Source organism: Bubalus kerabau, chromosome 3 (genome assembly GCF_029407905.1).
Source record: "Bubalus kerabau isolate K-KA32 ecotype Philippines breed swamp buffalo chromosome 3, PCC_UOA_SB_1v2, whole genome shotgun sequence".
In the NCBI taxonomy this organism is placed as follows: domain Eukaryota; kingdom Metazoa; phylum Chordata; class Mammalia; order Artiodactyla; family Bovidae; genus Bubalus; species Bubalus kerabau.
The window spans coordinates 187,234,501-187,259,035 of NC_073626.1; the positions used below are offsets into that span (position 1 = coordinate 187,234,501).

The window sequence follows — 24,535 nt, forward strand, 5'->3', positions numbered from 1 at the left end:
CACTGGAGTGGGTTGCCATTTCCTTCTTCAATGCATGAAAGTGAAAAGTGAAAGTGAAGTCACTCAGTCATGTCTGACTCTTCACGACCCCACGGACTGCAGCCTACCAGGCTCCTCCGCCCATGGGATTTTCCAGGCAAGGGTAACGAAGTGAGTTGCCATTGCCTTCTCCAGAGATTATTTTAGTCACCTATAATTCTTTGGGGTTTGAATGAGATAGAAAGTAGAGCTTGATTTACTGCCATCTAGAATGCTTTCATAAGGGATTTGATTTAGGTCATATCTGAATGGTCTAGTGGTTTTCCCTACTTTCTTCAATTTCAGTCTGAATTTGGCAATAAGGAGTTCATGATCTGAGCCACAGTCAGCTCCTGGTCTTATTTTTGTTGACTGTATAGAGCTTCTCCATCTTTGGCTGCAAAGAATATAATCAATCTGATTTTGGTGTTGACCATCTGGTGATGTCCATGTGTAGAGTCTTCTCTTGTGTTGTTGGAAGAGGGTGTTTGCTATGACCAGTGCATTTTCTTGGCAAAACTCTGTTAGTCTTTGCCCTGCTTCATTCCGTATTCCAAGGCCAAATTTGCTGCCCGCAGTAGTAGATATAATGGTCATCTGAGTTAAATTCACCCATTCCAATCCATCTTAGTTCGCTGATTCCTAGAATGTCGATGTACACTCTTGCCATTTCCTGTTTGACCAATTCCAATTTGCCTTGATTCATGGACCTAACATTCCAGGTTCCTATGCAATATTGCTCTTTACAGCATTGGACCTTGCTTCTATCATCAGTCACATCCACATCTGGGTATTGTTTTTGCTTTGGCTCCATCCCTTCATTCTTTCTGGAGTTATTTCTCCACTGATCTCCAGTAACATATTGGGCACTTAACGGAAAGATGATGCTGTGAAAGTGCTGCACTCAATATGCCAGCAAATTTGGAAAACTCAGCAGTGGCCACAGGACTGGAAAAGGTCAGTTTTCATTCCAATCCCAAAGAAAGGCAATGCCAAAGAATGCTCAAACTACTGCACAATTGCACTCATCTCACATGCTAGTAAGGTAATGCTCAAAATGCTCCAAGCCAGGCTTCTGCAGTACGTGAACCATGAACTTCCTGATGTTCAAGCTGGTTTTAGAAAAGGCAGAGGAACCAGAGATCAAATTGTCAACATCTGCTGGATCATCGAAAAAGCAAGAGAGTTCCAGAAACACATCTATTTCTGCTTTATTGACTATGCCAAAGCCTTTGACTGTGTGGATCACAATCAACGGTGGAAAATTCTGAAAGAGATGGGAATATCAGACCACCTGACCTGCCTTTTGAGAAACCTATATGCAGGTCTGGAAGCAACAGTTAGAACTGGACACGGAACAACAGACTGGTTCCAAATAGGAAAAGGAGTATGTCAAGGCTGTATATTGTCACTCTGCTTATTTAATTTATATGCAGAGTACATCATGAGAAATGCTGGGCTGGAAGAAGCACAAGCTGGAATAAAGATTGCCCAGAGAAATATCAGTAACCTCAGAAATGCAGATGACACCACCCTTATGGCAGAAAGTGAAGAGGAACTCAAAAGCCTCTTGATGAAAGTGAAAGAGGAGAGTGAAAAAGTTGGCTTAAAGCTCAACATTCAGAAAATGAAGATCATGGCATCCAGTCCCATAACTTCATGGGAAATAGATGGGAAAACAGTGGAAACAGTGTCAGACTTTATTTTTTGGGCTCCAAAATCACTGCAGATGGTGATTACAGCCATGAAGTTAAAAGATGCTTACTCCTTGGAAGAAAAGTTATGACCAACCTAGTTAGCATATTAAAAAGCAGAGACATTACTTTGCCAACAAAGGTCTGTCTAGTCAAGGCTATGGTTTTTCCAGTGGTCATGTATGGATGTGAGAGTTGGACTATAAAGAAAGCTGAGCACCGAAGAATTGATGCTTTTGAACTGTGGTGTTGGAGAAGACTCTTGAGAGTCCCTTGGACTGCAAGGAGATCCAACAAGTCCATCCTAAAGGAGATCAGTCCTGGGTGTTCATTGGAAGCACTGATGCTGAAGCTGAAACTCCAATACTTTGGCCACCTCATGCGAAGAGTTGACTCATTGGAAAAGACCCTGATGCTGGGAGGGATTGGGGGCAGGAGGAGAAGGGGACAACAGAGGATGAGATGGCTGGATGGCATCACTGACTCAATGGACATGAGTTTGGGTACACTCTGGGAGTTGGTGATGGACAGGGAGGCCTGGCGTGCTGCGATTCATGGGGTCTCAAAGTCGGACACGACAGAGCGACTGAACTGAACTGAACTGAGATCACTTCCACATCTTTTTTTTTTTTTACTTTAGGAGTCTCTTTTCACCTTTAGATGTTTATCTGATAAGTTTTTACAGAGATTGAACAGAACTTCCAGGTTATAATGTGCTTTTCTCAGGCTATGACAATGTGAGTGTTTATCCTTCATGTCTGGGGACCAGGAGCTAATAATTTGTTTTATAGGAGTTGGGAAATGCTTTATTCAACTCTTACATCTGTTCTTTTTCAGATTATTTTCTCTTATAGGTTATTACAAAATACAAAGTACAGTTCCCTATATACTGTAGGTCCTTTCCGATGATCTATTTCATACATGGCAGCGTGTATGTGTTAATCCCAGACTCCTAGTTTATCCCTCCCTGCCTTTCCCCTTTGGTAACTGTAAGTTACCAAAAGCACCATAAGGGTACATTTTCTCCCCTATAAGTGCTGCTGTTAGAATTCCTGGACTTTGAAGGCTTTGGAATATCAGCTGTTCCCCTTAATGCTTTCTGCTGAAGTTATGGAGTCAATCCCTAGGTATCATGAATGCTTCTAACCATCACATCACACAGACACATCACACACACACAGCTGCACCTCACACAAACAGTTCTGTGGAGTCCTGCCCCAAGGCCACAGATACGGAGGCCAGAACCAAGGTCACGTCTGAAGCTGACTGAGCCCCTTTGTAACTGTTGCCAAAAGCCCCCCGATCATCAGCAGCAGGCCTCCTGACCCTATATGAGGCAGAAGTGCCCACCCCCTACTCACCCTATAGCTCTCAGACTCCGAACCACTGGAACACAGGTTCAGTTCCTGGTCCAGAGTCCATATGCCGAGGAGCAACCAAGCCCATGGGCGACAACTCTGGAGCCCACTGCTGAAGCCTGTGTGGCCTAGAGCCGTAGCCTGCAATGAGAGAAGTCACTGAAGGGAGAGGCCCAAGTGCCTCGGCGAAGAACAGCGCCCACCATCTGCAACTAGAGAAAGCCCTGTGCAGCAACAAAGACCCAGCACAGCCAAAAACAAATACAGTTCTTTAAAAAAGAATACATCAAAAAGTAGTGTTTCTGCTTTGTTTTTAGTGTATTCAGCGTTGTACAACCATCACAATCAAATTTAAAGCATTTTCATCACCCCCAGAAGAAACATCATCTACTCAAGGCACATTAGTTTGAGTAAACTCCAGGAGATAGTGAAGGACAGGAGGGAAGCCTGGCGTGCTGCAGTCCATGGGGTCGCAAAGAGTTGGACACAACTTAGCAACTGAACAACAAAAGAAACCTGTACTCATTAACAGTTAATCTCCAGTTCCTCCATTTTCATCACCCCCAAAGGAAACGTGTATTCATTAGCAGGTAATCTCCAACCCATCTCTCAGCCCTAGGGAACCACAAGTCTAGGTTCTGTCTCTAGTAGATTTCCCCATTCTAGATATGCCACACAAATCAGATCATATAATATGAGACCTTTTGGAAATGTCATCTTTCACTTTGGGTATCACCTTCAAGGTTCTGTTAGGGAAATTAAAAGGGAGGTAGTCTTGTTCAGGCTCCAGAAGCAGGAGACAGCAGGAGACCAGGCCTCTGACTTGCTTCTGACCTGCATGGACGCTGCACGATTCTGTGCCCGCCTGCAAGCACAGCAAGTCAGGCAGCACTTTAGGGAAGAAGGGGAGGAGGTCTTGGAATTTCTTAAGTCCCTGAAGGGCTGGCCACGCCCCCCGGGTCTCACAAAATGAAACAAACTGCATTGCAAAAGGAAAACCGGAGCTGCGCTTCTGCGTGTCGGTTTGCGCCCTGGAATTATAAGCGGGGCCCGAAACCGCAATCTGAAGTCTCGCCCGTGGGATGGACTCACTGCCTGGGACCCTGCCCCAGTTGAGACTCCGTATTGCTGTTAACAGGGGACTTTGCGGCACCGGTCAAGTCGGGATGCTGGTCAGCCCAATTTGGTGATGTGTGTAGAGTTACTTTCTTTACTGTTTCTATTTCAGTGACTGTATATTGAAATTAAGACAAATAATTATAAAAAATCAAAATTGCTTATGTGTAACAACCGATTTGCTGACAAATCTTTTGAACTTAAAATGTAAGTAAAGCTTACAGCAAAACAGCTTCACCCATGTTACAGGCATTTCATCACTTCACTGGCTGAATAACATTCCATGGTACGGACAGGTCACTTTTAATTTATGCGTTCATCAGTTGTTGGACTGTTTGGACGATTTCTGCTTTTAAACTATTATGGATTTATTTCTGGACTCTCAAGTCTGTTCCATCAGTCTATATGTCTATCCTTAGGCCAGTCCCATACTGTTTTTTTAATTTCTGTAGCTTTGTAGTAAGCTTTGATCTTGCTTGTTTTGGCAATTCTGTGTCCCTTGAATTTCAAATGTGAATTTAAAAATAATTTTTTCAGTATCTGTAAGAAAAAATCTAGCAGGGTTTTGATAGAAATTGAATTGAATCTTCTTAGGTCAATTTCAGATTTTGTCATCTTAAGCAACTCAGTTTTGGGGTGGCTGGAGTCTCGGTGAACTCCGGGCGTTGGTGATGGACAGGGAGGCCTGGTGTGCTGCGATTCATGGGGTCGCAAAGGGTCGGACATGACTGAACGACTGATCTGATCTGATCTGATCTGCTGGGCCACAGTGGCTGATCACACAAGCAGGGTAACTACCCCATTTGGGGAAGCATTCATTTTATGACGGGTGAAGACAAAGGGAAGTTCAAAATAATCAAACTGTATCTGCAGTGTCTCCTTCTAGATGGCAAGCAGGGCCTTTCTTTGGACTAAGGAGCCTCTGATTGGTGGCTTTGGCTGCGTTTCCAAGTTGAGTCCCTGTTGGCACTTGAGAGACGGGTTCCGGCGCTGCCTGCTCCTGCTGCTTCGCTCACATCCCTCGCCCAGGGCGTGATGTTCTAACAGCAACAACCAGACCTCGGATTTCATTTCTTCTCCAGCCTTGGGTGCCTCCTACTTGGAGCAGGGATTTGCTGAGGGAAACTGGGGTCCTGGCTGCCCAGGCCCATGCTAACAGAGGGAGGCGCAGCAGCAGAGCTGAGAATCTGTGGATGAGCAGACGACAGGAGGCTTCAGCTAACAGTAAAGGCACTGCTTTTGTTTTTAGAGGGGTGGGCCCCACAGTATGTGGGATCTTCACTTCCCAAGCAGGAATCGAACCTGCACCCCCTGCGCAGAGTCTTAACCACTGGACCTCCAGAAAAGTCCCACTTTTCCCCTTTTTTTTAAAGCCACTGATGAAACGACTGTGCGTTAAAATGTCCCACAGCATCCTGGGGGTTTTATCCTTTTTGGAAGGTTTTTGTCCAAATTATTCCCTGAGTATTCAGTGAGATAATTTGGAGAGAAAATCCATGTCAGGGTGGACGGCCCTCTTTCCCTCTGTCACGTGGGAATGTGAGGGCCGCCTGCAGCCACCCCCCCACCCTGCCACCTCTGCCCCTTGGTGGCTCCAGCCCGTGGTTCAACCCCTCAGGCAGGAAGGCCCAGGCAGGGAGGAGACAAGTCCCAACAGCTGAGGAGAGAAGCCTGCGGGGTCCGCTCATGACTCGGCTGCAGGCAGGTCTAGTGTTGGCTTTATTCAGACGGGAAATGCCCCAAGGGGCTCAGCCCAAGGCGTTATGCATCGTGAAGGCAACTGGGAGTGAGGCAGGGGTCTAGAAAAATAACGTGTGGATCCAGACAATGGAGAAAGACCACGCGAAATCAGCTTAAGGCAGAGACTGGCCAGGGAGAGAGCCGAAGAGGTGACAGGAAAGGAAGAAACCTTCGGCACCTGATCCGGGTAGGAGCCTAGCGGAAGTAGTTGGGAGCCTAGCGGAAGTAGTTGGGACAATCGTGGGCGACCAGGCGCCAGGCCTGGTCAAAGGCCTGCACGACGGCCGGCTCCAGGGCCCCTTCCTCAGTGGCCGCCAAGTTCTCTTCCAGCTGCTCCAGGCTGGACATGCCCAGGATGACCGCGTCCCCGCGGAGGCCCTGCAAAGGGAGACAGCCAGACATCACACATTGATGCCCCACAGAGACCCCGTCACACACACCCCCTCCCAGCCCCGCCCCTGCCAAGACCTGGGGTTGGGCATACTCTTTATACCCTACATAGTGAGAGAGTTCATTCTCAGGTAGTGTGATAAGAAGTCCAGGGTCCCCAGCGAGGACAAAGGGGTCTGGGGCTCTCAATAGGAGAAAAGGACAAACTTGTTTTCACATTCCTTAGTCTTAGTCACATTAGACCTTAGTTTCTTTAAGCCCAGAGCTAGTGATTACACAGCAGAACAACTCATCTTAAGCTCTGTACTAAGGCCAAAGAACGCTCAGACTACCGCACAGCTGCACTCATCTCACACGCTAGTACAGTCATGCTCAAAACGCTCCAAGCCAGGCGTCAGCAACACATGAACCGTGAAATTCCGCATGTTCAAGCTGGTTTTAGAACAGACAGAGGAACCAGAGATCAAACTGCCAACATCCGCTGGGTCATCAAAAAAGCAAGAGAGTTCCAAAAAACATCTATTTCTGCTTTATTGACTATGCCAAAGCCTTTGACTGTGTGGATCACAATCAACTGTGGAAAATTCTGAAAGAGATGGGAATACCAGACTATCTGACCTGCCTCTTGAGAAACCTATATGCATGTCGGGAAGCAACAGTTAGAACTGGACATGGAACAACAGACTGGTTCCAAATAGGAAAAGGAGTATGTCAAGGCTGTATATTGTCACTCTGCTTATTTAACTTATATGCAGAGTACATCATGAGAAACGCTGGGCTGGAAGAAGCACAAGCTGGAATCAAGATTGCTGGGAGAAATATCAGTAACCTCAGATATGCAGATGACTCCAGTCTTATGGCAGAAAGTGAAGAGGAACTAAAAAGCCTGTTGATGAAAGAGGAAAGTGAAAAAGTTGGCTTAAAGCTCAACATTCAGAAAATTAAGATCATGGCATCCAGTCCCATCACTTCATGGCAAATAGATGGGGAAACAGTGGAAACAGTGTCAGACTTTATTCTTTTGGGCTCCAAAATCACTGCAGGTGGTGACTGCAGCCATGAAATTAAATGACGCTTGGTCCTTGGAAGAAAAGTTATGACCAACCTAGACAGCATATTAAAAAGCAGAGACATTACTTTGCCAACAAAGGTCCGTCTAGTCAAGGCTATGGTTTTTCCAGTAGTCATGTGTGGATGTGAGAGTTGGACTATAAAGAAAGCTGAGCACCGAAGAATTGATGCTTTTGAACTGTGGTGTTGGAGAAGACTCTTGAGAGTCCCTTGGACTGCAAGGAGATCCAATCAGTCCATCCTAAAGGAGATCAGTCATGAGTGTTCATTGGAAGGAGTGCTGCTGAAGCTGAAGCTCCAATAATTGGCTACCTGATGCGAAGAAGTGACTCATTTGAAAAGACCCTGATGCTGGGAAAGATTGAAGGCAGAAGGAGAAAGGGACGACAGAGGATGAGATGGTTGGATGCCATCACCGACTCAATGGACATGAGTTTGGGTAAAGTCCGGGAGCTGGCAATGGACAGGGAGGCCTGGCGTGCTGCAGTCCATGAGGTCGCAAAGAGTCCGACACAACTGAGCGACTGAACTGAAGTGAAATGAAGTGAAATCGCTCAGTCGTGTCCGACTCTTTGCCACCCCATGGACTGTAACCTACCACCCTCCTCCATCCATAGGATTTTCCAGCCAAGACTACTGGAGTGGGTTGCCATATCCTTCTCCAGAGGATCTTCCCGACCCAGGGATCGAACTTCAGTCTTCCGCATTGTAGGCAGACGCTTTACCGTCTGAGCCACCAGGGAAGGATTGTATAACAACAAGGTATCTTGCTGGAAGACATGTTTCTCCTTTTAAGAACCTTCTGACTAATCCTGTTTATGTGAAGTGGGAGTGGGTCTGCTAAGACCTTTCTGTTGTTAATATATGTCGTGGGAGTGGGCCTGGTAAAAGTATATAAGGCCTTGATAAAACTAGCGAATGGGGCACTCTCTGGCCCTTTCTGATGTCTGTGTCAGAAGCTTTCTTCGTCCTTTCTCACTGTAATAAACTTCTGCCACACAAAAGATGTGAGTGATCAAGCCTGGTCCCTGGTCTCTAAGCTAAATCTTCTTCTTCGGAGATCAAGAAGCCGACATGGTTCACCATAAGCTATCGATAGTTGTACAAAGCACTTACGGTGCCTTCAACATTTGTGCCTATGTGACCCCGAATCCTCTCTTCTTTCCTTTGCTGCCAATGTTCGTCCTCGTTCAGACCTCAGTTCAGAGCCCGGTCCTGCTACTCAGCAGCTGTGCGAACCTGGTTTAGCTATGTAAGCCCAGAGTCTCAGATCTAAAGCACAGGCGGCTGCCACCGGCGCGCCAAAGCGCAGCCGAGAGGAGCCACCCCACGTCCGAGGTCAGGGGCAGAAGCCGGGAGGACCCCATGCCCGAAGGGCGGCAGCCAAGAGGAGTTACCCCACGTCCATGGTCAGGGGCGGCGGCCGGGAGTACCAGACTGCGACGGCGCAGGAACGGCGGAGAGGAGCTACCCTGCGACCGAGGCCAGGGGCGGTGGGTGGGAGGAGCTACCCCAAGCTCCTAAGCCCAAGGCCAGGGGCCGCGGCCAGGAGGAGCAAACCCACGCCCTAGGCCAGGGGCGGTGGCCGGGAGGACCAACCCCACGTCCAAGGAGCTGTGGCTGCACGGGCGCAGGAGGGCCTAGAGGAGCTATCCCACGTTGAAGGTCAGGAAGGGTGGCGGTTAGGAGATACCCCTCGTCTAAGGTAAGGAGCAGTGGCTGTGCTTTGCTGGAGCAGCTGTGAAGAGATACCCCACGCCCAAGGTAAGAGAAACCCAAGTAAGACGGTAGGTGTTGCAAGAGGGCATCAGAGGGCAGACACACTGAAGCCATACTCACAGAAAACTAGTCAATCTAATCACACTAGGACCACAGCCTTGTCTAACTCAATGAAACTAAGCCATGCCCATGGGGCAACCCAAGACAGGCGGGTCTGGGTGGAGAGATCTGACTGAATGTGGTCCACTGGAGAAGGGAATGGCAAACCACTTCAGTATTCTTGCCTTGAGAACCCCATGAACAGTATGAAAAGGCAAAATGATAGGATACTGAAAGAGAAACTCCCCAGGTCAGTAGGTGCCCAATATGCTACTGGAGATCAGTGGAGAAATAACTCCAGAAAGAATGAAGAGATGGAGCCAAAGCAAAAAGAATACCCAGCTGTGGATGTGACTGGTGATAGAAGCAAGGTCCGATGCTATAAAGAACAATCTTGCATAGGAACCTGGAATGTCAGGTCCATGAATCAGGGCAAATTGGAAGTGGTCAAACAAGAGATGGCAAGAGTGAATGTCGACATTCTAGGAATCAGTGAACTGAAATGGACTGGAATGGGTGAATTTAACTCAGATGACCATTATATCTACTACTGTGGGCAGGAATCCCTCAGAAGAAATGGAGTGGCCATCATGGTCAACAAGAGAGTCCGAAATGCAGTACTTGGATGCAATCTCAAAAACGACAGAATGATCTCTGTTCGTTTCCAAGGCAAACCATTCAATATCACAGTAATCCAAGTCTATGCCCCAACCAGTAATGCTGAAGGAGCTGAAGGTGAACGGTTCTATGAAGACCTAAAAGATCTTTTAGAACTAACACCCAAAATATATGTCCTTTTCATTATAGGGGACTGGAATGCAAAAGTAGGAAGTCAAGAAACACCTGGAGTAACAGGCACATTTGGCTTTGGAATACGGAATGAAGCAGGGCAAAGACTGATAGAGTTTTGCCAAGAAAATGCACTGGTCATAGCAAACACCCTCTTCCAACAACACAAGAGAAGACTCTATACATGGACATCACCAGATGGTCAACACCGAAATCAGATTAATTATATTCTTTGCAGCCAAAGATGGAGAAGCTCTATACAGTCAGCAAAAACAAGACCAGGAGCTGACTGTGGCTCAGACCATGACCTCCTTATTGCCAAATTCAGACTGAAATTGAAGAAAGTAGGGAAAACCACTAGACCATTCAGGTATGACCTAAATCAAATCCCTTATGATTATACAGTGGAAGTGAGAAATAGATTTAAGGGCCTAGATCTGATAGATAGAGTGCCTGATGAACTATGGACTGAGGTTCGTGACATTGTACAGGAGACAGGGATCAAGACCATTCCCATAGAAAAGAAATGCAAAAAAGCAAAATGGCTGTCTGGAGAGGCCTTACAAATAGCTGTGAAAAGAAGAGAAGCGAAAAGCAAAGGAGAAAAGGAAAGATATAAGCATCTGAATGCAGAGTTCCAAAGAATAGGAAGAAGAGATAAGAAAGCCTTTCTCAGCGATCAGTGCAAAGAAATAGAGGAAAACAACAGAATGGGAAAGACTAGGGATCTCTTCAAGAAAATCAGAGACACCAAAGGAACATTTCATGCAAAGATGAGCTTGATAAAGGACAGAAATGGTATGGACCTAACAGAAGCAGAAGATATTAAGAAGAGATGGAAAGAATACACAGAAGAACTGTACAAAAAAGATCTTCATGACCCAGATAATCACGATGGTGTGATCATTGACCTAGAGCCAGACATCCTGGAATGTGAAGTCAAGTGGGCCTTAGAAAGCATCACTACGAACAAAGCTAGTGGAGGTGATGGAATTCCAGTTGAGCTATTTCAAATCCTGAAAGATGATGCTGTGAAAGTGCTGCACTCAATATGCCAGCAAATTTGGAAAACTCAGCAGTGGCCACAGGACTGGAAAAGGTCAGTTTTCATTCCAATCCCAAAGAAAGGCAATGCCAAAGAATGCTCAAACTACTGCACAATTGCACTCATCTCACATGCTAGTAAAGTAATGCTCAAAATTCTCCAAGCCAGGCTTCAGCAATATGTGAACTGTGAACTTCCTGATGTTCAAGCTGGTTTTAGAAAAGGCAGAGGAACCAGAGATCAAATTGCCAACATCCGCTGGATCATGGAAAAAGCAAGAGAGTTCCAGAAAAACATCTATTTCTGCTTTATTGACTATGCCAAAGCCTTTGACTGTGTGGATCACAATCAACTGTGGAAAATTCTGAAAGAGATGGGAATACCAGAACACCTGATCTGCCTCTTGAGAAATCTGTATGCAGGTCAGGAAGCAACAGTTAGAACTGGACATGGAACAACAGACTGGTTCCAAATAGGAAAAGGAGTTCATCAAGGCTGTATATTGTCACCCTGCTTATTTAACTTATATGCAGAGTACATCATGAGAAACGCTGGACTGGAAGAAACACAAGGTGGAATCAAGATTGCCGGGAGAAATATCAATCACCTCAGATATGCAGATGACACCACACTTATGGCAGAAAGTGAAGAGGAACTAAAAAGCCTCTTGGTGAAAGTGAAAGAGGAGAGTGAAAAAGTTGGCTTAAAGCTCAACATTCAGAAAACGAAGATCATGGCATCCGGTCCCACCACTTCATGGGAAATAGATGGGGAAACAGTGGAAACAGTGTCAGACTTTATTTTTCTGGGTCCAAAATCACTACAGATGGTGACTGCAGCCATGAAATTAAAAGACGCTTACTCCTTGGAAGGAAAGTTATGACCAACCTAGATAGCATATTCAGAAGCAGAGATGTTACTTTGCCAACAAAGGTTCGTCTAGTGAAGGCTATGGTTTTTCCAGTGGTCATGTATGGATGTGAGAGTTGGACTGTGAAGAAGGCTGAGCACCGAAGAATTGATGCTTTTGAACTGTGGTGTTGGAGAAGACTCTTGAGAGTCCCTTGGACTGCAAGGAGATCCAACCAGTCCATTCTGAAGGAGATCAGCCCTGGGATTTCTTTGGAAGGAATGATGCTAAAGCTGAAACTCCAGTACTTTGGCCACCTCATGCGAAGATTTGACTCATTGGAAAAGACTCTGATGCTGGGAGGGATTGGGGGCAGGAGGAGAAGGGGATGACAGAGGATGAGATGGCTGGATGGCATCACTGACTCGATGGACGTGAGTCTGAGTGAACTCCGGGAGTTGGTGATGGACAGGGAGGCCTGGCATGCTGCGATTCATGGGGTCACAGAGTCGGACACGACTGAGCAACTGATCTGATCTAATCTGATGGGAATGAGAAATTACACAAAGCACCTAACTCCCATTTATTGAAAACCTGCTTATACATGCCAGAGACTATGCAACTGTGTACGGCTGCAGCTGGAGGAAAGTGTTAGCCAGGAAGACAGGGGACACCAAAGACAGGGAACCCCCCACACCCCGAGAGGAGCAGGACCAGTGGGCTGTAGATCAAGTCCGTGACTATAACTTTCTCTCCCGTTCACAGCTGTTTGCTCATTGGTAAAACTGGAATAATCCCACTGCATCAGACCTAAGCAATCGTTCAATCCATGCTTGTAAAGCCCTCGCGACAGGGCCTGGTTCTTCGGCAGCTACCCAGAACAACAGGAAGGCTGCCTGAGAACTGGACCAGAGAGAGATTTCAGAGGGAAAAACGACTTAGAAATCATGCTGGCTCCTCAAAGAGAGCAGGGGCAGGGCGTCCAGGGATGGTGGGGACAGGCGGGGGGTGGGGGGGGCGGCGGGGGGCAGGTTACCTGGAGCTGGGAATGGTGGTACATCCACCGGAGGGCGGCTGAGGTCATGCTGGGGGCGCTGGTGCCATACGCAGCTTGCAGGGCCTTCTCCACCAGGGCGATGCCCTTGAAGTGGTGCTCCTTCCAGTAGCTGGACAGGAGGGGCGGTAGCACGGGGTCAGGACCACAGGGTCACGCAGGGGCCACTGCCTAAGACTCAACCCAGGAAGCCCCTGTAGCACGGAGGGGCCAGGGTGCCCTCAAGCAGGGCGTCTCCTGCTTTTTTGGGCAACAGAGCCACCCAGGACACTGGCTCCCTCACCAGAGACCTCAAGGATGTCTCTACTCTTAAGAATTCAAACCTGCCCTTACTTTACCTGGAGAAACAGGAAGCCAGGACAGGGGCACAGCCCGGCCCCAGCCTCCTGTTCACCCGGGGCCCTGTCTTTCCCCCTTGGCAGGTGATCAGCACTTCCTAGGCACGAGTTATGACTTGGAAGGTTGGCCATAAGGCCCAGGGGTCGGCATTCCTCACGGAGGTCCCAAGAAACCAAAGCAAAGTCTTACAGAGGGTTTCCTAATTCCTCCAGGAATCAAGAGAGCTAGGTCCAGGCAGCAAGGGGAGGCCTTGAAAGGAAAGCAGCCCCAGGGACGCCCCACCTTCAGACTATGGGAACCCTCTGGCCCCGCCCGTCCTGACGCCCCCAGCTCACCGATTCCTGTAGACCTCTGCCCAGCTGTTCCCAAAGAAGCGGCCCACGGGCTGTTTCCCGTCCTTGTCCTCATACTGGTACCTGCCGGTCAGCAGGCCTCCTGCGGGAAGGCTGCAGTCAGACCCCCAGGCGCTGCCCCCAGAGCCCGCCTGGGCCGGAAGTGGGGGTGATGGCGGGGAACCAGGATGGATGGAGGTCCTGGCAAAGCCCTCCCCTTCCCAGGTCTGGGGCCAGGCTTCTCCCGGGTCACGAAGGGGCAGAAACGCGGTCAGGAAGGCCCTCCCGCCCAGGGGAGCCTGTGCCCGCACAGCCCGTACCAGCCAGAGGGTTGTAGGCGTAGAACCGCAGTCCGAAGTGCCGGAGGCAGGGCAGGAGCTCCGTCTCCACCTGCCGGGTGGTGGCGTTGTACATGCCCTGCAGGCAGAAGGGCCAGCTGAGCCGGGGGCCCGGCCGGGGAGCCCCAGCCTGCTCTCAAAGTCTTTGGTCAAGACCCCCAGGACTCCAGCATGGTTTCCAAAGTCACTACTGGTGGATGGGGAGATGGTGCTGGGCCCCAGGAAGGGACGGCGGCCTGGCTCTGCCATCCCACACACATCTGTAGGCACCAACCGTGGGCTGGACCCTGAGCTCTCAAACACACGTGGATCTGGTGAGCTCTCTGCTTCAAGAGATGCCAGAGTCGAGTTGAAAACAAAGCGGAGTGGACTCTCCTGATGGTTCAGTGGTTAAGAATCCACCTTGCAATGCAAGGGACCCGAGTCTGATCCCTGATCAGGCAACTAAGCCTGAGAGCCGCAACTAGAGAGTCCGTGGGACACTATGCAAGATCCTGTATGAGGCAGCTAAGATCCGAGGCAGCCAAATAAACAAACAAAAAAGACAGGACAGATGATCACATAGAGGCGGCTTCTGTGATCACGGTGGATTCTCAGAAATGCTCGCTCAACGCATAAAGGTGGGGTCTGGAGACTGGAGGACCCACTGGGCTGTCGGGAGAGGCTTCCAGAGGAAGAGGTATCTAAGTGACGCCCGGGCACTCCTGCCAGGGAGAAGGGGGAGGCGAGTTCGGGCTGACCGCAGAGCCAGAAGCAGGCAGGAAGGGGGGCCAGGGCCTGAGGGTGGGCGCCCGTGGCCGGCCTGTGGGCCCCCGGGGGTCGTCTACAGGCTGGGAGCAGGGGAGTGGCTGCTCTGGAGAGGGCAGGGGTGCGCAAGAGGACCTGGGGTCGCAGGTGCCCTGGGGACGGGCCTCTGCAGACCCGGCCTCACCTGGTACACGGTGGGCAGGATCCAGCCGTTGCTCCTGCACAGGGTACAGATCTCGGCCACCTCCCAGGCAGCATAGTTGGAGAGGCCGAGCTCCACGAACTTGCCCTGAGGGGGAGAGGCCATGGTCAGACTCCCCCGCAGCCCAGAACGCCAGTCCCGGAGATTGGGACCCTGGGCGTGGGTCCCGTCCCCTGCTCTGCTCTGAGGCAGCCCTGGAGCCTCTGCTTTCTGGGCACCGACAGGTCAGGGTGGGGAGTCGGGGGCTGCCCTCACCTCCTGGTGCAGCTGGTGGCAGGCGCGCAGCGTCTCTTCCACGGGGGTGCCGTGGTCCGGCAGGTGCAGGTAAAGCAGGTCCACGCGAGGGCACCGCAGCCGCTGGAGGGACGTCTCCAGCTGGAACCGGAGGCTGTCAGGCTTCAGCGAGTTTTCTTCCAATGGATTGGCCTTGGTAGCAATTTTTACTTTGGGATGAGAAAAATAGAAGTTCAGGTCAACTTACCAATCATTGGAGAGGATCTAGGGTTAATGGTTAAGAGGCAGGCCTGGGTTCATACCTCAGCTCTGCCAATACCAGCTCTATGACCTTGAGCGAGTTATTCAACCTCTCTGAGCCCCACGCCAGTATTCTTGCCCGGAAAATCACAGGGACAGAGAAGCCTGGCAGGCTACAGTCCCTGGGATCACAAAGAGCTGGACATGACTGAGCACACACATGCGTGTGTGTGCACACACTACACAAACACACACACAGTCTCAATTTTCTCAACTGTAAATTGAGAGTGTTAATGGTACTGTTTGGTTGGGAGGCCCTGAGGATTGATCACAACTTTGACACACTTGCTCATTATGAGTTGCTAACGTTATCACTACAGTGACTATTTACCAGAGAGCTAGGTGTGCCATGCCTGGCACTTCAAGTTGGAAGATGAATGCCAACCCTGGATCCCTGCCCTCAAGGACTCACAGTCTAAGGGGGCACCACAGAGTACAGGAGCAGGGGAGAGGAGCCCTGAGAATTCAGGGAAGGCTTTCCAAGGCTTTGCATCTCCAAGAGGAGTCAAAGGCTACCCTGGGGCAAGAACATGGCTTTGAGGAGTCATGCCTGCGATCCCACGGACCTAAAATACCAGGTCTGGGGGTACATGAGACAAGAGAAGGGGCCACAGAACAGAGAGATGCAAAGGGCCCTGAGGGCACCCCTTAGGGGACCACAGGGCGACTCTGAACACTTCCAGCCAGCAAGCTAAGGGGTCAGCTTTGCAGTTTTGTACGATGACTCAGAATGAAACACAAAGAGCCTCGGGCACAGGTCTGGAAACAGGGAAAATGACAAGGAGACTGTGGCAGGAATTCAGGAAAGAGAAGCAAGAGGCCTCAACTGGGGGCCCAGGGAAGGATTATATTTCTGTCACAGAAGCATCCAACTGAGAAAAGGCCAGTGTCGTGCTACCTGTGTGACTCAGGAGGGGGTTAAATACCTTTCTCCCCGTCAGATGAGCTGACGGCTGAGAAGAGAGCCCTTTCTGCGTGGTTTACTCTTAGAAAGTCAGCTCGGCAGGCCAGACCCCTTGAGATGGGAGAGATCAGGCTGGAGGGCTGAAGGCCTACTCATTTGGAATTTTCCATTCCACCACCTCCTCCCCTTTGGCCCACACCCCTTCTTGACATTAACTTCAAATCTGAGATTTAAGAACTCTAGCCCAACTGGTTCCAACCTAAAGGAGGGAAGAGGAGGTGCTGCAGAAGAAAAGTAATCAGAAATAAGACCAATGTAAATGCCTATGACAGATTAATGGATAAACAAATGTGGTACGTATATACAATGGGATATTCTTCAGCCATCAGAAAAGAATGAAATGATGCCATTTACAATAACATGGAAGGACCTAGAAATTATCATACTAAGTAAAGTAAGTTAGAGAAAGACAAATATGATAGCGCTTACATGTGAAATCTAAAAAAAAATTATACAAATGAATATATTTACAAAGCCGAAATAGACTCACGGACAGAAAACAAACTTATGGTTACCAAAGAGGGAAGGGGGTGATAAATTAGGAGTTTGGGATTAACATATACAATAATATATAGAAAATGGGGATTCCCAGGTGGCTTAGTGGTAAAGAATCCACCTGCCAATGTAGGGGACACAGGTTTGATCCCTGGATCAGGATGATCCCCTGGAAAAGGAAATGGCAACCCATTCCAGTATTCTCACCAGGAAGATCCCATGGGTAGAGGAAGGAGCCTGGAGGCTACATTCCATGGGGTTGCAAAGAGCTGGACACAAATTAGGGATGGAGCAAGCAATATTTATAAAAATAGATGGCCAACAAGGACCTACTGTAAAGCAAAGGAACTATACTCAATATCTTATAATAATCTATGATGGGAAAGAATCTGAAATATATATATATATATATATATATATATAAAACTAAATCCCTTTGCTGTACACCTGAAATTAACTCAACATTGTAAATCAACTACACTTCAATTAAAATTTAAAAAAATAATAATAAGACCAGAGTTGTCATGCGAGGCAGCCAAGTGACCTAGAAAGAGTTCAGAGACCCATGCATATTCTCGTCTTGATCCAGATCTACCCTGCCGTGAATCATTTCTCCCTGAGACACCCCGGAGTGAAAGGCGGACAGGCTGCTAACGGCATCTACTGTTACCACAACCACACGACCACTAACAGTATCAGCCAGTGTTGCTGAGCCCTCACTATGTGCCTGCCCGGCACATTATAAGTACTTCAGATGGCATCAGACTGGTGGGGGACCTTCCCCTGGGCCCACACCTCCGCTTGGCTCCACTGCCTGCTTCAATACCCTCAGCACTGCCAAACCTCATTGCCTTTGCACATTCACTGCTCACACCCACTGCCAGGAAAGCCCTTTCTCCTCTTCTAGAAAAGTGTCAGTTCAAGGTCTGATGTTCCCTTTTCTGAGCATTCCTCTTTGGCCCTTTCTGTGAAGGGGTCCCTCTTCTGGGCTCCCCAGCTCTCTCTAGACTCTGAGCTCCCGGGATTGGGTGACTGTCAATTCTTCTATGGCTTGGGACAGAGGCTGGCACAGATGTGGCCATTAGACAGGGTTCCTCCCCCACACCCGTATCCCAGCTAATGCTGGTAGCTCCTGCTGCTCCCAGGCGTAAAGTGGAAAAGTGAAAGTGTTAGGCACTCACTCTTGTCCCACTCTTTTGCAACCCCATGAACTGTAGCCTGCCAGACTTCTCTGTCCATAGGGACTCTCCAGGTAAGAACACTGGAGTGGGTTGCCATGCCCTTCTCCAGGGAATCTTCCCGACCCAGGGATCGAACCCAGGTCTCTGTATTGCAGGCAAATTCTTTACTGTCTGGGGCACCAGGGAAGCCCTGGTGAAGTGGGAGACACTGCAGACTGAACCGTGCAGCCAGGGCTCCAGGGAGGAGGCCAGGGTTCACAGCAATGAGGAAGCTGGTCCCTGCCGGTTCCGAAGACTGATCTGAAACGGTGCCAGGGAGTGCCAGGGCAATAAGGGCAGGACTCCTGCAGATCGGACTGTACCGGGCACTGCGGGGGAGGCGAAAGGGGGAAGGGGTTGCCCAGCGCCAGATTCCGTTTTCAGGGCCCCCTGACAGGGGCTAGTCAAGTCATTCCAGGCTCTGCCACTGTCGGGACGTTACTGAGAGGGAGGGAAAATGAGAGGAAAAGAGTCAAGACCAAGTGTCTGGCTGTCCGGGCTGATGTGCAAGGGCGCTGGGAATCGGGGGTTTCACAGAGCTGCGGGGAGGCCAGAGGAGGTAGGCGTCCCAGCAAGGTGGACAACGCTGTCGGTCCCGGCCGCGGCCAGTGCATGGCTCGGGGGCGGTCACGGTGCCGAGGTCCAGGGAGCCAGGCGTTACCTTTGCAGCCGCTGCCGCCCAGCCCGAGCCCCAGGCCGCCCAGGATGCTCTCGGACTGGCCGTCAGCGTACACGAAGGCCGTGTCGATCTCGGTGTGGCCGCGCTCCAGGAAGGCGCGCACGGCCGCAGCGCTACTGGGCACGTCCATGCGGCGCCCCATTTCCATGGCGCCCAAGACAGTGGCAGGCCGGGTCGGGACACCCCGTGGGTACGACTGTGGCTGGGCCATGGCGAGGGGATGGGCAACGCAGCCGCCCCAAAGCCGAACGCACCCGAGGACAACGAGCTGAGGGCGGGAACTTTAAGGAGAGGTGGGCCCCGCCCACTTGACAGGGGCGGAGCGAAAGTGACGCGTGTAGCCCCGCCCCCTACAAAGCGCCCTATCACGGGCAACTCGGTGAGGGCAGGCACTTTAAGGAGGGCGTGGGCCCCGCCCACCGGGCAGGGGGCGGAGCGCTGGGGGCGGGGCCACGTGAGCGTGTTGGCCCCGCCCCACACACAAGCGACCCCTACCCGGGACCCCTAGGCAGAGGCCTTTCCTAAGGGTTGAAGATCCTAAATAATGTGACAGACTTTATTTTGGGGGACTCCAAAATCACTGCAGATGGTGACTGCAGCCAAAAAGAAGCTTGCTCCTTGGAAGAAAAGCTATGACCAACCTTGACAGCGTATAAAAAGCAGAGACATTACTTTGCCGACAAAGGTCTGTCTAGTCAAGGCTATGGTTTTCCCAGGAGTCATGTATGGATGTGAGAGTTGGACGATAAAAAAAGCTGAGCACTGAAGAATTGATGCTTTTGAATTGTGGTGTTGGAGAAGACTTGAGAGTTCCTTGGACTGCAAGGAGGTCCAACCAGTCAATCCTAAAGGAAATCAGTCCTGAATATTATTGGAAGCACTGATGCTGAAGCTGAAACTCCAATTCTTTGGCCACCTGATGCCAAGAACTGACTCATTTGAAAGACCCTGGTGCTGGGAAAGATTGAAGGCGGGAGAAGAGGGGATGACAGAGGATGAGATGGTTGGATGGCATCACGGACTCAATGGACATGAGTTTGGGTAAACTCCAGGAGTTGGTGATGGACAGGGAGGCCTGGAGTGCTGCAGTCCATGAGGTCACGAAGAGTCGGACACGACTGAGCAACTGAACTGAAGATCCTAAAATGTGGTCTTAGCCCAGGGGTGGTGCCTTGGGGCTGTCCCGCCATCTTGCAGGCCCCAGAGGCTGGCTCTGTGGTTCTCTTGTTGGGACTTGCCAAAGGCTCCAGCCAGTGTTCAAGTATTGAAAGAACTCAAACGAAAACACCTTTCAAAAATGAAAGCAAAGACTTTGTTCAGACGAAGTTAGGGAGAATTTATAGTAGCCAGCTTTCACTCCGGGCTTCCCTGGTGGCAGCTCAGTTGGTAAAGAATCTGCCTGCAATGTGGGAGACCGGGGTTCGATCCTTGGGGTTGGGAAGATCCCCGGGAGAAGGGAATAGCTACCTACTCCAGTATTCTGACCTGGAGAATCCCATGGACTGTATAGTATATGGAGTGGCAAAGAGTCGGACACAACTGAGCGACTTTCACTTCACTTCACTTCTTCGCTATAGCAAATATTGGGAGAAATACTTTAGACGGAAGAAAAGCTGGATTTACACACACACAAAATGGAGAGTGCTGGAAATGGTAAACACAAGGATAAATATAATCTTTATCTTTTTTCATGTTTAACTTTTTAAACAGCTGAGTTTTTATAAAGTTAAAATACACTTACTGTATGACTCAGCAAAAACTGCTGCTGCTGCTGCTGCTAAGTCGCTCAGTCGTGTCCGACTCTTAGCGACCCCATGGACTGCAGCCCACCAGGCTCCTCCGCCCATGGGATTTTCCAGGCAAGAGTACGGGAGTGGGGTGCCATTGCCTTCTCCGTCAGCAAAAACTACACCCTAGTAACCTTTGTGAACCTACCTTCAAAAACCTTTGACTAATTGAATGCAGTGATATATAACAAGAATAATACATCATGGCACACAGAATTTCATCCGGACATACAGCTGGCCTTAAACTGGCCAATCAATCAATAGAGTCAATGTTAGTCAACTATATTGGTCAAAGGTTTTTGAAGGTAGGTTCATGAAGATTACTGGGGTATAGTTTTTGCTGAGTCATATAGTAAGTCTTGGCTTTCCTGGTGGCTCAGCGGTAAAGAACCTGCCTGCCAATGTAGGAGATGTAAGAGATGTGGGTTCGATTCCCTGGAGGAGGGCATGGCAACCCACTTCAGCATTCTTGCTTGGAGAATCCCATGGACAGAGGAACCTGGTGGGTCACAGTACGTAGGGCCACTCTTGCTCGGAGAACCCCATGGGCAGAGGAACCTGGTGGGTTCCTCTGTGGCACGTAGGGCCACAGAGAGTCAGACACGGCTGAAGCGACTGAGCACACACACAGTGCGTCTGTTTTTAAGTTTATAAAAGCTCAGGACCGACAGCTTTGTCCCCTTCCCGGGACGCCAACTTCTCTGGCCACCTTGCAGCTCTGTGACACCCCTGCTTCCCAGCGCCCTTGCACATTAGCCCTGGACGGCTGGACAGTACTTTGTCTTGACCCTTTTCCTCTCCTTTTACCTCCTTTCAGCAACCCTTACCTAGGCTGGAACGACTTGGCTAGCCCCTCTCAGGGGGCCCTGAAAACGGAATCTGGCGCTGGCCAGCCCCTGCCCCCTTCCCCTCAGGTGCCCGGTGTGGTCCGGATCTGCAGGAGTCCTGCCCTTATCGCCCTGGCACTCTCTGGCACTGTTGCAGATCGGTCTTTGGAACCGGCGGGGACCGGTTTCCTCATTGCTCTGAGCCCTGGACTCCTCCCTGGAGGCCCGGGCACGTGGTTCAGTCCCGGTGCCTCCCACTTCACCAGGGTGGGTGCGCCTGGGAGCCCCGGAGCTACCAGCAGTAGCTGGGATGGGGAAGTGGGGGAGGTACCCTGTCTAACTGCCTGCTCTGTGCCAGCCTCTGTCCAAGGCCACAGAAGGGGAACTGACACTCACGCACTCAGGCAGCTCAGCATCTAGAGACAGCTGGGAAGCCCAGAGGAGGGACTGCTTCTTGGGACGGGCCAAAGAAGAATGCTCAGAAAAGGGAACGTCAGACCTTGAACTGACCATTCTCCCGGAGTGAGAGGAGAAAGGGCATTCCTGGCTGTGGGCGTGGGCAGTGAGTGGGCAAAGGCAATGACATTTAGCAGCGCCGAGGGTGTTGGAGCAGGCGGCTGTGGCCAAGCGGAGGTTTAATGTGTGCGGGCGGGGGACGCCCCCCATCAGTCTGATGCCATCTCAGTGCCCTGTGTGCCATCTGCGTGCTGGGCAGGCACACAGTGCGGGCTCGGCCACATTAGCTGTTGCTGTTAATAGTACCGTCGTGGGCACCCTGTGCCGCCTTTCACTCGGGTGTCTCAGGGAGAAATGATTCATGGCAGGGTAGATCTGGAACAACACGAGAATATGCACGCGTCTCAGAGCCTCACTCTTTCTAGGTCACTTGGCTGCCTCATCGAGGCAACTCTGGTCTTATTATCTTTTTTAATTTTAATTTTTTGAAGTATAGTTGATTTACAATGTTGTGTTAGTTTCAGGTGTAACCAAAGTGATTTTGTTTCACATTTCAGATTATTTTGCATTATAGGTTATTACAAGCTATTGAATATAGCTTCCTGTGCTATACAGTAGGTGCTTGTTGGTTATCTGTTTTATATGTGTGTATATGCTGCTGCTAAGTCGCTTCAGTCGTGTCTGACTCTGTGCGACCCCATAGATGGCAGCCCACCAGGCTCCGCCGTCCCTGGGATTCTCCAGGCAAGAACACTGGAGGGGGTTTCCATTTCCTTCTCCAATGCATGAAAGTGAAAAGTGAAAGTGAAGTCGCTCAGTCGTGTCCAACTCTTAGCGACCCCATGGACTGCGGCCTACCAGGCTCCTTCGTCCATGGGATTTTCCAGGCAAGAGTACTGGAGTGGGGTGCCATTGCCTTCTCCGATGTGTGTGTGTGTGTGTGTGTGTGTGTGTATATAAATATATAAATAGTATATATATAAATATATATATTTATTATTTATATATTTATAATATATATTTATATATTTATAATATATATTTATATATATATATAAATAGTAAATATACACTAATATATATATATTAGTGTATATTTAATCCCAAACTCCTGATTTATGCCCCCCTTCCCCCTTTGGTAACAATAAGGTTGTTTTCTGTCTCTGAATCTGTTTCTAGTTTCTAAATAAGTTCAGTTTAATCATATTTTTAGATTCCATATATCAGTTCAGTTCAGTCACTCAGTCGTGTCCGACTCTTCGTGACCCCATGAATCGCAGTACACCAGGCTTCCCTGCCCATCACCAACTCCCGGAGTTCACTCAGACTCACGTCCATCGAGTAGGTGATGCCATCCAGCTCTGTCGTCCCCTTCTCCTCCTGCCCCCAATCCCTCCCAGCATAAGAGTCTTTTCCAATGAGTCAACTCTTCGCATGAGGTGGCCAAAGTACTGGAGTTTCAGCTTTAGCATCATTCCTTCCAAAGAAATCCCAGGGCTGATCTCCTTCAGAATGGACTGGTTGGATCTCCTTGCAGTCCAAGGGACTCTCAAGAGTCTTCTCCAACACCACAGTTCAAAAGCATCAATTCTTCAGTGCTCAGCCTTCTTCACAGTCCTACTCTCACATCCATACATGACCACAGGAAAAACCATAGCCTTGACTAGACGGACCTTTGTTGGCAAAGTAATGTCTCTGCTTTTGAATATGCTATCTAGGTTGGACATAACTTTCCTTCCAAGGAGTAAGCGTCTTTTAATTTCATGGCTGCAGTTACCATCTGCAGTGATTTTTGAGCCCCAAAAAGTAAAGTCTGACACTGTTTCCACTGTTTCCCCATCTATTTCCCATGAAGTGATGGGACCGGATGCCATGATCTTCGAAGCAGTTATCATATTTGTCTGGAGAAGGGAATGGCAACCCATTCCAGTATTCTTTCCTGGAGAATCCCATGGACAGAGGAGCCTGGCAGGCTGCAGTCCACGGGGTCGCAGAGTCAAACATGACTGAGCAACTAACACACACACACACTGTATTTGTCTTTCTCCGTCTGACTTACTTCATTTAGTATGAAAATCGGTCCATCCATGTTGCTGTGCATAGCTTTACTTCATTCTTTCTGATGGCTGAGTAATATTGCACTGTATATGTATACCACATCTTCTTTATCCATTCATCTGTTGGGCATTTAGGTTGGTCTTTTTCTAATTGCTTTTTCTTCTCCAACTCCTCCTTCTCTTCCCTCCTTCAGGCTAGAACTAGCTGGGCCAAAGTTCTTAAATCTCAGGTCTGAAGTTAACATCAGGAAGGGATGGGGACTGTGGTGGAGGAATGGAAGATTCCAAATGAGTAGCCCTCAAACACTTTGCAGATGGCTCAGTGGTAAAGAATCCGCCTGCCAATACAGGAGACCCGGGTTTCGTTGGCTACAGTCCATGGGGTCACAAAGAGTTGGACATGACTGAGCCGCTGACACCTTCACTTTCAGTGAGTAAGTGTGTCAAAGTTCTGATCAATCCTCTGAGATTCCCGGCTAGAGAGTACCATCGTCATCCTCAACTTACCCTTGAGCGGATTGGGGCTCAGTCTGTGTGTCCACCCGTGTGTGTGTATGTGTGTGTGCACGTGTGTGCGCGTGCTCGGTTGTGTACCACTCTTTGTGACCCCATGGA

General features: G+C 49.5%; 1 protein-coding gene across 1 annotated transcript; it reads right to left on the reverse strand.

Annotated features, from left to right (window-relative positions):
• Positions 1 to 5,762: 5,762 nt before the first annotated feature.
• Positions 5,763 to 24,416, reverse strand: LOC129647371 (aflatoxin B1 aldehyde reductase member 3). Its single transcript, XM_055574503.1, has 8 exons — positions 24,408 to 24,416; positions 18,776 to 19,061; positions 15,157 to 15,344; positions 14,884 to 14,988; positions 13,935 to 14,031; positions 13,618 to 13,717; positions 12,926 to 13,055; positions 5,763 to 6,304 (listed from the first exon to the last, which is right to left on the reverse strand). The coding sequence occupies exons 1-8, from the start codon at positions 24,414 to 24,416 to the stop codon at positions 6,143 to 6,145; spliced, it is 1,077 nt and encodes a 358-aa protein (XP_055430478.1). The 3' UTR covers positions 5,763 to 6,142.
• Between the last annotated feature and the right edge of the window lie 119 nt (positions 24,417 to 24,535).